The 15194-nt window shown below is 41.9% G+C and overlaps 1 protein-coding gene across 1 annotated transcript in view; it reads left to right on the top strand.

Annotated features, from left to right (window-relative positions):
- The window catches only part of MAP3K7CL (MAP3K7 C-terminal like), a 49592-nt gene that overhangs the window by 12977 nt on the left and 21421 nt on the right, over window positions 1-15194 (top strand). Inside the window, exon 3 of the mRNA XM_056109392.1 lies at window positions 6222-6283. Within this exon, the coding sequence (XP_055965367.1) occupies window positions 6222-6283 (62 nt within the window). The remainder of the gene's footprint in view (window positions 1-6221; window positions 6284-15194) is intronic.

The raw sequence follows: 15194 nt of genomic DNA, 5'->3' as shown, positions 1-15194 counted from the left end.
ATCTATTGTTTTTTGTGGAGTTTGTGGGTTTTTTGTTATTGAGGTTTATGAGTATTTTATACATCTTAGCTATTAGCCCTTGGCAGATATATGGTGTGTAAACGTTTACTTACATTCAATAGGATGTCTTTTTGTTTTAACGGTAGTTTAATTTGTTGTGTAGATGCTTTTTGGTTTGATGGTTTGATGCTCCTGTTTGTTAACTTTTATTTTCCATATCAAGGGAGCACAATCACCAGATACACTACCCTACTCAAGCCAGTAACTCTATAACCACGTGGGAAACTGTGTCTTAAAGAGACAAGTTCAGTGCTTGCATTTACCAATGCAAAGGGGAACCCCGGATTTTAACCCAGGATCTGTCAGAATGTTGCACTCACTGGCAGTGTCCCGAGTGCTTAGGAATCTTCACTGTCAAAGAATTTCCAGGAAAAGTTTTGCAAGAGCCTCGCCTCTACAACCACTGCCCAAAGGCACTAGCTTCAAAGGTCAGTTGGTGTCTGGTGCACTGAAGGATGTCTCCAGGATGCAGGTCCAGCTACATAATTAGTGGGGTGCAAGAATGAAAGAGAGAAAGAGAGAGAGAAAGAGAAAGGGGAAGGAAGGAAGGAAGGAAGGAAGGAAGGAAGGAAGGAAGGAAGGAAGGAAGGAAGGAAGGAAGGATAAACAAAACTCCAAGAGACTCTTTGTCCAAAATTCGCAACTTGCCAGAGCATGACATAAAGATCAGTTCCCACCTCAGTGTGAGGCTCTGCATCTGTGCACACACCTGTGCTTAGCTCCAGCTTTGAGCACAGAGAATGTAGGTGCATGAGGGAATGACCAGGATGCCACTTATGTCTGGTGGAAAATGAGGTGAGGCTTAGGGGCTTCTCCATTCCCTGAAGCTCCCTCTGAGTGGACACTTAAACTCTTTCTACTTAGGATTTAAGTTTTCCAGCTCAGACCCTAGTTGTGTTGTAGGACAGACACACAGTGGGTCAGGGACAGAATGAATTCTCAAGTCCAGTCAAGATCTTTTCTAAAACAGTGAGTGTTTGGAACACCTGGTCTGGTTCTGATGAAGATTCAGAGATCGTCATCTCTTATATGAAACAAAAAATAGGGGCATGGAAGTGAAGGTTTCGTGTGTGTGTGTGTGTGTGTGTGTGTGTGTGTGTGTGTAGTATGTTTTTCTTTTATCTATACAGACTAACTGATCTGGATAATGATCTTATATTCTAGGATTATTAGTCTTAGGATTTTGGTGCTGAAATATTTTGTCCTAGAGAGTTACTACTCATACTTTGTAGGTGTTTATAATCTTTTTTACTAGAGGAATAAACAGTTGGGCATTTGAAGGCCTGGTTTCCAGTCTTTGCCAGGAAGTTTTACTGACTCACACAGTACCAAAGTCTGGGAACCCGTGGACCAGAAGGGGAAGGCCAAAACCCACGCCCCGAGAGTGCGGCATGGGATGGTTCTTTGCCCCTCCCAAGGGCAGCATTCTCTGAAAATTCTCACCACATAACTCTCATTGCTAAATAACAGCGGGGACCTGGTAATGCTCACTTATCCGATTCATGCAACCACCCAGAGAAGGCAATTTGAGGGAATGTGAAAGCAGAATAATCACAAAACAACTCAGCAGCTGCTCAATCGATGGCATGACGAGGCCAAGATAAAATGTACTATGGTATGTGATAATGGTTGGCATACCAATAAGGAAGTTCTATCTTAAGTACCATTGACTCTAGTCACATCATGTCCACAAAATAGTCAGTGACTATCTCTTTACTAAAAAGCATTCCTCCTTAATTCATTCCTTTTTATTCTGTCATTAAAAAAAATCCCTTCAGATTCATTTTGCTTATTACCTGAATCTCTCCTAGTGCCATTTTGAAAAGGATGCCTACAAATAATGTTCTTATGAATTAAAAAATATGATTAGGTAATTTTTCAATTGAGCATAGCTCCTCTGTTCTTGTCTTGCCTATAAAAGGTACTCAATACATACTTGGTGAATAAATGAATTTTAATAAAAATGGACGTGCATTCTGATTTTTTCACATAGTAAACACATCTAGCAACTTCTTGTCTTTAAAATAAAAATAACAATTCAAATTTCTGGTGGGAGGGGATCCCTGGTATAGCTACTGTACAGCCTACTTTGTGCTTCTTGAATTGTTCAAACAAACCAAATTGCTCTCAGGACTCTGATCCAGACTCACTGTCAAAATGTTTTACAACGATTTGGCCAAATGTTTGTGGAACAGCTGTGCTCCTCGTCTGCCTCAGTCATTTCCTTCTTTCCTTTTGGCTCAATCCTATGATTCATCATTCTGCTTTTAGAATATTTGCCTATTTTTAAAGTCCGTCAAAGAAGGCAGCCACTGTTTAAAAGTAAACACACCACACATCAGCGTGGGGCAGCTTTGTAAGCAGCTTCACAAGTCCTGAAATTTCTGGCTGGTAGGCCTGCCAGATAAACCAGATGGCACAGAGCAGCGAAATAGAGGGCTGGCTCTCAGGCTTGGTCGGCACCCAGCGTCTGACTTTGGTTTTCTGTTTCTGCTGCCATTTCCTGTTGGAATGACTCCAACTTGATCTGTCCTTTAACAAAAGTCTTTGCTTTGCTCTCTAAACTGTCCGTTAGATGTTTATTTCCGTGTCTGTCAATTTGATTCTTCCTCAACTCAAGGAATCCTATCTGAAGCTCTCACTGAATCTGCCAAACTATTACTGTGGTCACATTTATTTGCCTCAAATGGCATGAATGTATGTTAAACAGTTTGTTTTCATGATAAGCTTCATTAATTCTGAGTCTTAACAGGTATTTGTCATTTTACTAGAGTAAAGCAAATAACTTTCCTCCTTCTCCTCCTTCTCCTCCTCTTCCTCTTCCTCTTTTTCTTTCTCTTCCTCCTCCTCTTCCTCCTCCTCTTCCTCCTCCTCCTCCTCCTCCTCCTCCTCCTCCTCCTCCTCCTCCTCTTCTTCTTCTTCTTCTTCTTCTTCTTCTTCTTCTTCTTCTTCTTCTTCTTCTTCTTCTTCTTCTTCTTCTTTTTCTTCTTTCTTCTCTTCCTCCTCCTCCTCCTCCTCCACCTCCTCCTCCTCCTCCTCCTCCTTCTTTTTTAATAATAAAGTAGGCAATAGTGTGATTTCACAGAGGGCAGGGAGAATTAAGTCTCAGGCAGCCTCGAGTCCCATTGCTGGCTGTCTTCTAGAATTTTAAAATACACTATCATTGCTTTACAGAGCTAGTTTCTTCTTCTAATGAGTTCCTCTTATATAGGGTTGAGATGTCAATGTATAAAATGTTCTTCTTTACCTATGCCAAATTATTTTACCTCAATAAGCTAAATACATTGTGATTCTGAGTCACTCATATTTTACTGAAATAAATTTAAATGCATCTTGGACCATATACGTTTTTACAAAGTGTAGGTTTTATAATGTCAGTTACTTCTAAAATGTCAGTGGCAGGAAGGGGATATTCTTAACTTGTCTTATTCTTCACAAATGACAGTGTGTACTGAAAAAGCCACAGTAATTGACAGAAGTTGTCACCACTAATCTCAGTAGAAAGAGATAGTTCCAAAAGCTCAGAGATTGGACCTCCTGGTTTCTGTCTGAGATCATCCTGCAGTTTGTAGACAGAGTGTTGGGGAAATCTCTCCCTTTCCATTTGTCATCTAAAGCTAAGTTGTGTTACTGGATCTGTGGCATTGTCTGGCATGGGCCAAGGAACAAATGGGTTTAAATTTGGTGATGCATTGTCACTGTCTTAATCCACTTCTAAGTGGATGTAACATTAAACTAGTCTTGACTAAAATATATTAGAGGCTTCATGTGATGTGTCCCTGGAGGTGTTTGGCAGAGGTTAATACTATTCTTGTTTGAATTGTCTCTCTGATGAGTGTCTTTGGTGCCTTCAAAGAGATTTAATCCACCTTAGAAATCAGGAGCTGTGTGTGTGTGAGTGTGTATTGTTTTATTATGAATCAGGAAGGGGCACACACTTCTGCATTGTATGTATCCTGTATCATTCCCTCTAGTTAAGCTAGAACAGTTTTAATAAGTAAATTTGGTTATGCTAGTGAGAATACAAAAACCATTGCTTTGGTGTTGAGGAGATAACTTGGGGGCCAGGGGTGATTGCCTTGATTATGCAAGGTCTCAAGTTCAATCCCCAGCACCTCATGACTCTTTGAGTATCACAGAATGTAGCCTTGGAGACCCCTGAGCACTGCTGGAGTGGCCCTGGTAAACTGAGCGGTGCCGCATCTCCAGGTCCTGGCACTGAACTATCAAGCTTGGTTGGCTAAATATAACCATGAGTGATTAGGGCCCTTCGAGCACTGCTTGGGAGCTACCCTCCTCCCCTGAAAACCAAACCAACAAAATCCCTCCCTCCCTCCCTCCCTCCCTCCCTCCCTCCCTTCCTTCCTTCCTTCCTTCCTTCCTTCCTTCCTTCCTTCCTTCCTTTCTTCCTTCCTTCCTCCCATACTGCCTTCCTTTCTTCCTCCCGTACTCCCTTTGTTTTGTGTTTGAGCCACACCTTAGCTTAGTTAGGGGTAACTTCTGACCCTGTGCTCAGGGGCCTCTCTGCGTTGCTCAAAAAACCATATAGAGTGCTGAAGTTTGGACTGGAATTGGCCACATGGAAGGCAAGCACTTTATCTATCCCCTGTGCTATTACTCCAACCTCTGTATTTTCTTTATTTTAACTCAAAGTAGCTCTGTTTGTTAGAAAACATACTTTTTAAAAAGTATGTCTGTTTAATAGACATAATTAATTTGTCTATTAATAATTGTCAATCCCATTGACAAGGATGAGATTGACAAGAAATTAGTCAAAGGGGCTGCAAAGTCAGCCTCTGCTGTGTAATAAGGCGATTCTGCTGATATGGGAGGCAGGGGCAAGGGATAATTATATTCTAGTTCCAGGGCTGGAGCATCAGTATGCTCATGAAAGATTGTGTTGTAGCAGCTATTTTTTTTAATTGAATCACTGTGAAATACAGTTACAAAGTTGTTCACAATTGGGTTTCAATCATACAATGTCCCAACACCTTTCCCTTCACCAATGTATATTTGACCAATGTACATTTTCTACCAGCAGTGTCAGACATCTGCCACCCACCTCTGGCCTGCCTCTGTGGCAGGAATTTTTCTTCTCTCTCTCTCTCTCTCTCTCTCTCTCTCTCTCTCTCTCTTCCTCTCTCATTCCTTTTAGCATTACGGTTTGTAATAAAGGTACTGAAGTGCTATCATGTTTATCCTTTTACCTACTTTCTGACTGAGGTATTTTAAGTCAGAAACCTCTCTTTGGTCAGGGAGATAGCTCCAGTGCTAGAGCATATGCCTGGCATAGACAAGACCCCGAGTCCAGTCTGTGCTATCATAAGCCCCCTTGAATGGTGAAGTCTGTATCTCCTGACTGAGTTTCACTGAGTATGGCCTCTATAAAACAATACAAATAGAATCTATTTATCTCTTAGGTTTCCTCTGATGCTCCTAAGAACAGCATCGTTTAACTCAACTGTTGGCAAGGTTCTTAGGGCCAATCCCATTCAGGAGGCCAGAGGCAGAGTGACCAGGCCTTCTCAGCTCGGGCCCTCTTGGGTCAAGGATGGACTGGGTCGTAGGTGGGGAGTGTGGCCTGGTGTGTTGGGAAGAAATGTCTGATGGGGTGACTGCCTGCTGCTTCTGTCACCCAGAAAGAGACTGTTAAGTGGGGATGAGCAAGGGGCAAAACCACCACAGCATGCTGGAGCTGGAATTCTTCAGGGAAGCACCAAAGTTTCTTTTTTCTCACCAACACATTCTTCCTTGCCAGCTGAGAAGGCTTAGGTCACTTCCTTAGCTCTTTGTTAAAGCACTTTCCTGCCTTCCAGAATTTCTGCTTCTGGCTGAGGTAGCACTTCTGAATTACAAGCAGTACTTAACTTGAGCTCTCCCAGTGAATGTTATTTATCACTTGAGCATTCTGACATGTGTTTGCAAATTTCAGGCCACCCCCCCCCCCCTACCGCCCCTTATGCTCTCTGTGCTTCTGTTTGTACCAAAAATGAGCAAAATTCTCGTCTGTGTTCTATTCGTTCCCAGAAAAGTGATAAAAATAACCAAAGCCCTGAGTATGAAGGATTTAAGGCCACAAATCCAAAGATGGTAAGAGCAATTCAACTCTCCGTAGAGAAAGAACTGAGTAGTAAAGAACCATTTTATTTTCATGTTTTTAGATGATACACCTCCTGAAGAGTTCATTCCTCCGGTCTTCCCAGAATTAGACCAGCAGCTGCAGGTAAGGATTCTTCTAGAGTCTCCCTTCTTCCCTCTTTAGTTTTATAAAATATAATTTGCTGTGGAATAGTTTACCTGAGACATACTGACTTGGAGGCAGAGTGGGGAACTTTCAAGTTGTCAAATTTCTAGAACTCCAACAGGCTACATGCCTGCCTGGTCATCTGTGACAACATCACACTATCAAGAACTCGAATCAGAGAATTTCTGGGAACTGAGAAAAGGACCATGGCCCTTCATTACAGGTATCTCTGCTCCATAAAGATAATGAAGTTAATGATTGAGAGGCAAACTAGGCAGAGGAGACTTGCCAACTGTGCCAAGATTGATCTTCCTCTCTCTACCCAGTCCCCTAGTCAATTCTCTAAATTTTTGGAGGCTGAAATTACTTGTAGCTAAATCTTCTGGTTTGAATCACAGGAGAAAAAACTTTGGTTGAATAGTTCATGATGGACCCGTGACAAGTATCCTAGCTTAACACAATCATTGTAAGGCACTCAATGCTGAAATGTTTATTTTTTTAAAATGTTCCTAAGGCAGACTTAGGAAGAGGTTGTGTCTAAAATGCCTATATGCACACTACTGAATGGCTACTGAAGTACCCAGATAGTGATTTGAGAAATTCCCTTTGTGGTCACATGGAGCTAAGTCTAACAGGAATCTTAAGTTCTGTGCACAGACTTTATAGTCGACACTTTTCCCCCTCTAAATAATTGACTTTGAAAGCTGTTAAGAGAATTCTCCATCCTCAATTCCTAACAGATCCTGGTGGATCCTATTATTTCACACCAAGTAACCTTTCCCACTCATGGGAGTGCCTGCTATCTTGAGGTCATTTCCCTTGACAGTGGTGAAAGAGCCCAGAATGAGCCACTATATGATACAACATGGTGCCCTATTTATTGGTTCTGCTATTTTAACTTTGCTCCCAATGCACGGAGCTAATCTTGAAACACTCAGATCCAATTAGAAGGATTGGATCTCTATGGTGAGTTGGTGTCTTAGTCATGACCCAGCACAGCACTGATATGATAGGATCCCTGAAAGGCACCCTCAGTCTTACCTCCATCGTAATCCAGGGTCCTGGGCCATTAGTGGAAATCCTACTCTAAGCAGCAATACCAGAAATTCAGGAGGTAGGAAATAATGTGGATCAACACACAGTTATCAAAAGACAAGCGACATTTTCCTGTAATATATCCTCCGTAACTCTCAACCAGGACTGGAGCGATAGCCCAGAGGTAGGGCATTAGCCTTGCACATAGCCGACCCGGGTTCGATTCCTCCGTCCCTCTCAAAAAACCTGGCAAGTTACCGAGAGTATCCCGCCCTCACTGCTGAGCCTGGCAAGCTCCCTGTGGCATATTCAATATGCCAAAAACAATAACAACAAGTCTCACAATAGAGACATTACTGGTGCCCGCTCGAGCAAATCGATGAACAACGGGATGACAGTGCTACAGAGTAACTCTCAACCATTTTATCTTCCTCTCTGCAGGTTTTTTTTTTATTAGTGAAACACCATGAGGTACAGTTATAGACTTATAAACTTTAGTGCTTGGGTTTCAGTTATACAATAATCAAGTACCCATACCTCCACCAGTGCCCATCCTCCACCACCACGGGTCCCAGCATCCCTCCCACCCTCCATCCCCTTCATCCCATGGCAGGGCATTCCCCTTTGTTCTCTCTCTCTTCTTTTGGGTACTGTGTTTTGCAAGAGAAGCCTTGAGTGGCAATCATGTTTGGTCTATAGACTATTTTTAGCATTCTGCAGGGTCTTTGACCCAGATTTTCTGGCTTTTCCTGAATCATATTCACCCAATATCCCTTCTTTCTATTCTGGAGAATAGCTCAACTTTCTGCTGATCTGCCCAGTATGTGTATATCACATTCAATATTGTAATTAGGTTTTCTCCTATCAAAATGACTATATACAGGCTGTTGGTGGAGAGTGGGATTCTCCTATAATAATCATATGTTGTCCCAGTATAGTCTCTCCCTTTAAATTTTGCTGTCACCTCAGAGTTGTTTTATAACTGTGGAAGCTAAGGGCAAGTAAGACATAAACAAAACTTGAAAATCAAATATTAAAAGCTGATTTAGAGTCTTGTTCCCCATCAAGAGTCATAAATTCTACATTTTTGGTATTACAATTCATAAGTGTTACTTTTTTGTATTGGAAAAATTCTTTTCCTTTGAGAAAGATAAGGGTTCTTGTTGGTGGATGGCCCATTTTTCAAAGGATCATCACACTCCTGGCAATAACCCAGATCATTTTTCTATAAAAGCATTGCTAGGTCCAATTAAATTATATAGCTTTTAATTCTGCATGACATCTATTAGAAATTGAGTTTGTTTAATTATCTTAAGTCAAATGAGACTTTTTCATCTTTATTGGTCCATACTGCGTTAGGCAGTTGAAAGATTAGTTTCTGACTCTTGGGCTTTGATTTCTTCATATGGAAGAGAGAGCATATTTCCCATATTGTAGCCAAAAGCACCAAAGTAAGTGCTGCATTATTGGGTAAAGGAGATGACTCAGTTTCTTATAAATGTGTATCACCAGTTGTCAAACCATTAACTGAATTGTCTGTCTCTTGTCCCAGGCCCTGTTATATTTCTTCTATATTTTTAGGGTGTGAGGAACTGAAATCTAAGATGGTAAGGCACAAGAGAGAGCTCAGGAGTGTAAACCTTGCATGTGGGAGGCCTTGGGTGCTGGATGTCCATCCACCTGATACCAACAGGTGTAACCCTGGCCAACCCCATCACCCTGGGTCTAAGTAGCATTGTGTGGCAGGGCTGGGAATTGCACCTCCTGTCTGGGCTTGCTGAGAATCCTTTAGAATATCCCCAATCATCCCCTGATCTTTGTTTGGGAGACCCCTTTTCTCCCCACAAATAAAACAAACATGGTAAGGCTTGGGAGGCAAATACTAATTCAAAAACTACATCGAGTGGCTGGAGTGATAGTACAGTAGGTAGGGAGTTTGCCTTGCACACGGCTGACCCGGGTTCAATTCCCAGCACCCCATATGGTTCCCCCAAGCACCGCCAGGAGTAATTCCTGAGTGCAAAGCCAGGACTAAACCCGGTTCATTGCCAGGTGTGACCCAAAAAGCCAAAAAAAAAAAAAGAGCCTACATCGAAAATCGGATTGCCACTCCCACCCCAAGTTCCAGCACCACTTAGGGAAACTCTGGTGACACTGCATCCAAAAAGCCACACTGAGCTATCAAGTGTCCCAGAGCACTCCTGGGTGTGGCCGCTCTTAAAATCACTCAGTCACTCAAAGTCAATTCTTGTCTCCATGCTGAATTGAAGCCATTCAGTAGCAAGCAAAGACTCAGGACTGAAAGCAATAAAAATGCTCTATGTTTGGAAGGAGGCGTTCATTCCCTGTAGCAGACTGTCTTTATAGTCAGTCTCCCGTGCTTTCATCACAGAGTAATGACTCCTGGAATTTTACCAACCCTCATAATCCTCTATAGAAGCATAAAAGGTTACAAAGACCTACGAAGTGCCTTTGTGGCTGTCACCATTTGCTCCAAGATGAACGGATTCTTGAGTTTCCCTTGGAGCCTTAAGAACTTATGCGGGGTGAGGGGGATGGACAAAGTGATTATTGCCAGTTTCGTTCTGTGTAACCCCCTTGAGATAAATCCTGCTAACAACTCCAAGTATTTACTCAGTAAGGCCAGGGTTGGGGCCGGGAATCGAACCTGGGTTCCCTGCATGGAAAACTTCCACTCAGCCATTGAGTTCTCTTTCCTGCAGCAAATGGCTGACTGGGACTCCTTTCCCTATAGGAGTATTGTGAAACCTAGTGATTGCTCAAGTTACTTTGACAGCAATCTTTTTTTTTTTTTTTGCTTGTTTGTTTCTGGCTCAGAAATTGCCCTAATATGGTTTGAGAACAACTTCGATCTCTTTTCTCTTCAATCCTTTATTCTTTGATAACTTGTAAAATATAGCTCTAATGTATCTGTTTGATTGATACTCTCACCTCTTTGACCTCCAAGATTTTTTCTCTTGCTCTGCCAACAATGTGGGCATGTTTGAGCATGTAATTCATGGTGCTTCTATTTTCAAAGAAGCCCGAAAAAGCTTGAGCAAGAATAGCAGTGACAAACATTTTCTCTTGATGTCTCTATTAACATATTGGGCAAGAGACTTGGGGGAGGGGGAGGTGTTAAAATGATAAAGAGCATCTCTTTATACTGTTCCTTGTGGGCTATAGGGGCATAGGGGTGATAGACTGATTCTACTTGTGCTGATTCTTTTCCTTGAACTTGGTTTCTAAATTCTCCACGCCAATTAGAGAGAGTATCTGGGCAGAGCTGGGCTAGACCGACTACACAGAAACAAAGGAACAAAAGGTCTAATTCTGTGCCCACTTCTAAGAATGAATGAAAGATCATAATTAACGTTTAGGTCTCAGAGATTAGAATAATGCTGTAAATTTTTTTTAATAGGAATCTCACCCCACCTGCCCCATGCTGCTGGGGTTCTGGGCCTCCCTCGGCTATATTTAGGTGTGCTGGTGGTTGGGGGCACCCAGGCCACCCCCAGTGGTGCTCTGGGGCCCATGAGGTGTGAGAGTTGGAACTCAGAGATTTGTACCCATTAGATTTGTGCTCTACCACTTAATCTATCTCCCTGGTCCTGATATCATCTAATAGTCTAGAGTAAGGAATCAGGACCGAATTTCACTTAATTTTTCACCATGTTCTGGGGACTTTGGTTTGATCTACAGATGATGCGAAGGTACAATGCATTAATTGATTGCAAAGAGTAATATCCTTTTATTCCCAGGGAGAGACAACAGACAGAAATGCAGTGATTGGAGCATGGGCCTTAGCAGTCAATGGTCCTGCGTTTGGCTCTCAGCTTTGTACCTATGAGCTTAGAGATTTGGGGCAGGTAATTTCCTCTCTGTAGAACACCCCGCTTCTCGCTTCTCGCTGCTCAGAACTGCAAAGTGGCAACAGCAGTATCTTTCTCACATTTTTATTGTGGTAATTAAATGTGTTAATGAGTAGATCTAGCACTGCTAGGCAAAATAATTGGCTTGTTTAATGTTAATTTCCTTCCCTAACTGAACTTACCTAATGGGACATATAAAAGTAAGCAACTTATCTTTGGTACACATAAAATGAGGTAAAAAGAAGCATCTCTTTGAATTTTTTAATGAGCAATGTTCGGGGGCTGGAAGGATAGTACTGTGGGGAGGACGCTTGCCTTGCATGTGGCTGATCCGGGATTGATCCCCGGTATCCCATATGGTCCAACATGCATCAGCAGCAGTAATTCCTGAGTTCAGAGCCAGGAGTAACCCCTGAGCACTGCCAAGTGTGGCCCCAAAACAGAAAAGGAACAAGTCTAATGCCTTCTTTTTCCCATTAAGCTAGGGTAGTAGGAAAACATCTGACTTAAAAAAAAAAATAAAACAAAACTGAGCAATGGTTTCAGTCCTTCCTCTCTCTGATCCAAGAAGATGGCAACAGATTTTCTGTGGTACACATCGAACTTACTTTTTTTTTCTCAGAAAACGTCTGTTAAGAAACTGATGCCAACACCAAATAAAGGGTGTTGGGAGGATCCTCCCAGGATGGGAAATCCGTGCTGAGAGTAGACTATAGAATAAACATGATTGCCACCCAATGCCTCTTTTGCAAACCACAGCACCCAAAAGGAGAGAGAGAACAAAAGGGAATGTCCTGCCAGAGAGGCAGAGTGGGATGACGGGGATGGGGGGGTGGAAGGGATACTGGGATCAGTGGTGGTGGAGAATGGGCACTGGTGGACGGATGGGTATTTGATCATTGTATAACTGAAACCCAAGCACAAAAATTTGTAAGTCTACAACTGTACTTCATGGTGTTTCACTAATAAAAATTAAAAAGACAAAAAAGCAAACAAACAAAAAAAAGAAACTGATGCTACCTCCACAAATAAGCAATTGCAAAGCGGCAGTAGTGAACAATAATATGTTGTTATCCAAGTAATCTCTCCAGAACTTTCTTTTTAAGATTTGAGTCAATTTATTGCTTGGTATCTGGGAAATAAAAATGATAGTGATTATGCATTTATTATAATGTTAATAAATCTTAACATTCCAGGATCTGGCTGTATCTTTAATTTTTTTCAATGTAGGCACCATGATTTATAAAGCTATTAATCATAGTGCTTCAACTATACCAACTCCATTAGGTTATTCCTTATAGAAAAGTTCGAAATATTTTTCCCCTTAACATTGCTTTGTTTTTGCTTTTGAGCCATATTCAGAGGTGCCCAGGACTTATTTTTGGTTTTGTACCCAGGGATCATGCCTAGCAGGGCTCAGGGACCATATGGAATAGTAGGGATCATAGCAAGCACTACACTATAGTATCTCCTCAGCACTTCCTCCCTTTAATACTGTTGATGTCAAAAGAAACTACTTAAATATACTTCATTTCAATGTGGTTACAATGTATAAGACTCGCTGTATAATTATTAGTGCCGACTTTGACCATAATGTAGAAATGATGGAAGTATCAAGTTATTTGCTCTTTTTTGTTGTTGTTTTATTTTGGGTTTCTGGGCTATACCTATCTTTTTTTAGGGATCACCTGGCTCTGGGCACAGAAATCACTCAGGGAGGTGCTTGGAGGACCACATTAGTGCCAAGGAACAGATGGGATTGATAGCTTGCAAGTAAAGCACCTTACCCATTGTACTTCTTCTTCATGCCAGAAGTATCATTTCTTAAAATATTAAAATTTTTCACATAACAAGAGTTTTCAAAGATTAGTATTAGTCTGTACCATGTGTTTCTATTTAGCTGGAACAAACTCTGCTTTTCAGTTTTGAGATATTAGAAGATAACTTGAAATCATATATCCCTATCTCTCCCCAGATCACAGCCACACAGTAACACAAACTCTGCTCAGCCACCGTAGATTGGCTAGTTTTCTAAATCTGTCTTCTGTGTGGGAAGCTGGGATAGGAAAATTCAATTTTGGAAGTGGATAAAGTCGGTAGTATTTGAAGAAGCCAAGCAGAAAACGGAAATGTTTAAGCTCCCTTGCTGAGCGCTACTTGGCCAGCGGCGTTCCCAGGAGACTCTTCCCAGAGGATCGAGTTCATTTTCGGGAGGAGTTTTGGAATAAATGATGGCCTGAGCGGGGAGTAAAGATGAGATCGTGTGGCTCACACTGGCATTCTTGGAACGGGAGACTATGGTTTCTCTCTTACTTCACTCTGGTAAATCGGTCCTGGGGATAGGGGTGGATACCAGAGATAGTAGCGGTTTCCTCACTGCCATGCAGCTCCAAGCCCTTGCAAACGTCAGTGACACCCAGGCAGGATGAAGTGGAGCTGCAGGAAGGGGTGAGGAACAAGTACCCTCTCCTGAATTCTGACCTGAATTCTGAAACCCTGCAATCTGGGTCTTGGAAAAACGTTTTCCAAGTTGACTGGAGACAGTTAGGAGAGTATGTGTTGAATTTAGGACTGGCGGTGCTGGGAGCAGACTGGATACTGTGGCATTGTGTGTGCCTGAAGAGCTGTTTCTGGCATTCTGCAGAATGTTATACTCTATTAAATGAAAAAATCTTTGCTTTTCATTTGTGAATCAAGTTTCTATTGTATTGTTGCCTTTTTCCCCCTCTGGAATTTAGTATTTTATTCTCTAAGCAAGAGTAGGGGATAAATGTATCCCCAAAATGGGAGGATAGAGCATAAATTTGGAGGAAAAAATGCTAGGAAATTTTCAATTGATCTGAAAGGAAACTCTCAGCATGAAGAGTTAGTTAACTAATTTATCTCAGCATTAAATTGTAATCACATTTTTTTTGAAAAAGAATAGTTAATCTGAAGCAATAATTAAAATTTGAAAGTGTTACTTTTTAAAAAAAAATCTGGTGACCAGAGACAATCTCTCTCTCTCTCTCTCTCCCTCTCTCTCTCTCTCTCTCTCTCTCTCTCTTTTGTTTTTCTATTTTGGGATTACAACTGAGGGTATTTAGGGCTTACTCCTGGCTTTCTGGTCAGAGGATCACTCCTGACAAACTCGCGGGGACTCTATGGGATACCAGGGGTGGAACCTGGTCAGCTGCTCGCCAGGCAAGCGCCCTACCTGCTGTACTGTCTTCATGCCTGCCACCCGCCCAGCCCCGCAGGGGACAATCTTTTTTGGTACTGTCTAGATTAATGTGAACATATACTTAAATGGTACCTTAAAACATGCATGACTGATAAATTTCCAAGTAACAGTTTTAAGTGTCACGTGGGAAAATGAGAATTTCATTTTTTTTAAATAGCAAATTTGTTTGTTTTTCTTTTATCTTTTTTCTTTGTTTTTTGAGTCACACTTAGAAGTTCTTAGGGACCTCTCTTGGCTGCTCCCAGCAGTACCAGGCAAGTATGTGGTGCTAGGGATTGAACCCAGGCCTCCTGATGCAGATTGTAGACGCTAGCCTTTTGAATTCTCTGCCTGCTTTCTGGAATTCTGGTTCTTTTGCTTAAATTCTAGGAATCGATTCATCAGGCAAACACTTTTATTCAATGGTTCTATATTTTTCATGTTTTGAGTGGCTATAAAAAGAGGGGATTCTGGGGCTGGAGCAATAGCACAGTGGGTAGGGCGTTTGCCTGGCACGCGGCCAACCCAGGTTCGATTCCCAGCTTCCCATATGGTCCCCTGAGCACTGCCAGGGCTGATTCCTGAGTGCAGAGGCAGGAGTAACCCCTGTGCGTTTTCAGGTGTGACAAAAAAAAAAAGAGGGGATTCGCCCTGGGGAAGCTTTTACAGAGCTACATGTATGACCATGAACACGCAAACACATATTCAACTCTTAAGCAATCAAAGTGTTCTAGATCATAAAGGACACATCTCAATACTCTTCAGTTCTACTTTTTATATT

The sequence above is a fragment of the Sorex fumeus genome, unplaced genomic scaffold (assembly GCF_029834395.1).
Source record: "Sorex fumeus unplaced genomic scaffold, SorFum_2.1 ptg000265l, whole genome shotgun sequence".
Taxonomy (NCBI): domain Eukaryota; kingdom Metazoa; phylum Chordata; class Mammalia; order Eulipotyphla; family Soricidae; genus Sorex; species Sorex fumeus.
Note: the sequence above shows the minus strand (reverse complement) of the source record. Positions and strands in the feature narration are given on the sequence as shown.